At 37.1% G+C, this 641-nt stretch overlaps 1 protein-coding gene across 1 annotated transcript in view; it reads left to right on the top strand.

Moving 5' to 3' along the window:
• abhd16a (abhydrolase domain containing 16A, phospholipase) overlaps positions 1-641 on the top strand; it is an 8,963-nt gene that overhangs the window by 690 nt on the left and 7,632 nt on the right. The window contains exons 2-3 of the mRNA XM_024267810.1: positions 306-362; positions 448-514. Of these exons, the coding sequence (XP_024123578.1) occupies positions 306-362; positions 448-514 (124 nt within the window). The remainder of the gene's footprint in view (positions 1-305; positions 363-447; positions 515-641) is intronic.

The following is a 641-nucleotide window of genomic DNA, read 5'->3' on the forward strand; positions in this document are numbered from 1 at the left end:
TTCTAATTATTTCGTATGTTTCGTCAGTGGTTTGTTTACGGTTTGTTACGTTAACTGTTGAGTGACTAAGCTAACTAAAACTGACTATTAAAAGCGAACATATTGATACCAAGAAAGACGTTTTTTTACAAGAATAAATAAAAACATGAACTAACATAGACACTTTAAATAGTAAGAATAAGCTAGCGATTATAATGCATCTGTAAATGTCTATTTCAGTGTTGTGCTAGTTAAGCTAACGTTAGCTAGTCTGTTTTAGCCTCTGACGCTAGAAGCATTTTTAGTTTCTCTCTATCTTTTTTTAGGGATTTAACTACCAACCCAGAGGTCTGGAGAAACACACTGACAGCATTCTTGGTTGGGTCAGTGTTGCACTTAATGTATTCGTATAATTTGGTTTAGAGTTCGGGATGTCTTTGATTAAAGTGCACCCCTTTCCTCCTCCAGGCTTCAACAGTTTGGTCACTCTCCTACTACAGCTCTCCACTTCTTCTCTGTTATCTCTACAGGAAAGGTGGGTTTGAAGGGTTAGCACATGTCTGCTTCATATTGTGATGGGAATAGCTGAAGAATAGGGCTGCCACATTTAGTCGACTAATCGACGACTAATCGACTATTAAAATAGTCGACGACTAATTTAA

The sequence above is a fragment of the Oryzias melastigma genome, linkage group LG16 (assembly GCF_002922805.2).
Source record: "Oryzias melastigma strain HK-1 linkage group LG16, ASM292280v2, whole genome shotgun sequence".
In the NCBI taxonomy this organism is placed as follows: Eukaryota; Metazoa; Chordata; class Actinopteri; order Beloniformes; family Adrianichthyidae; genus Oryzias; species Oryzias melastigma.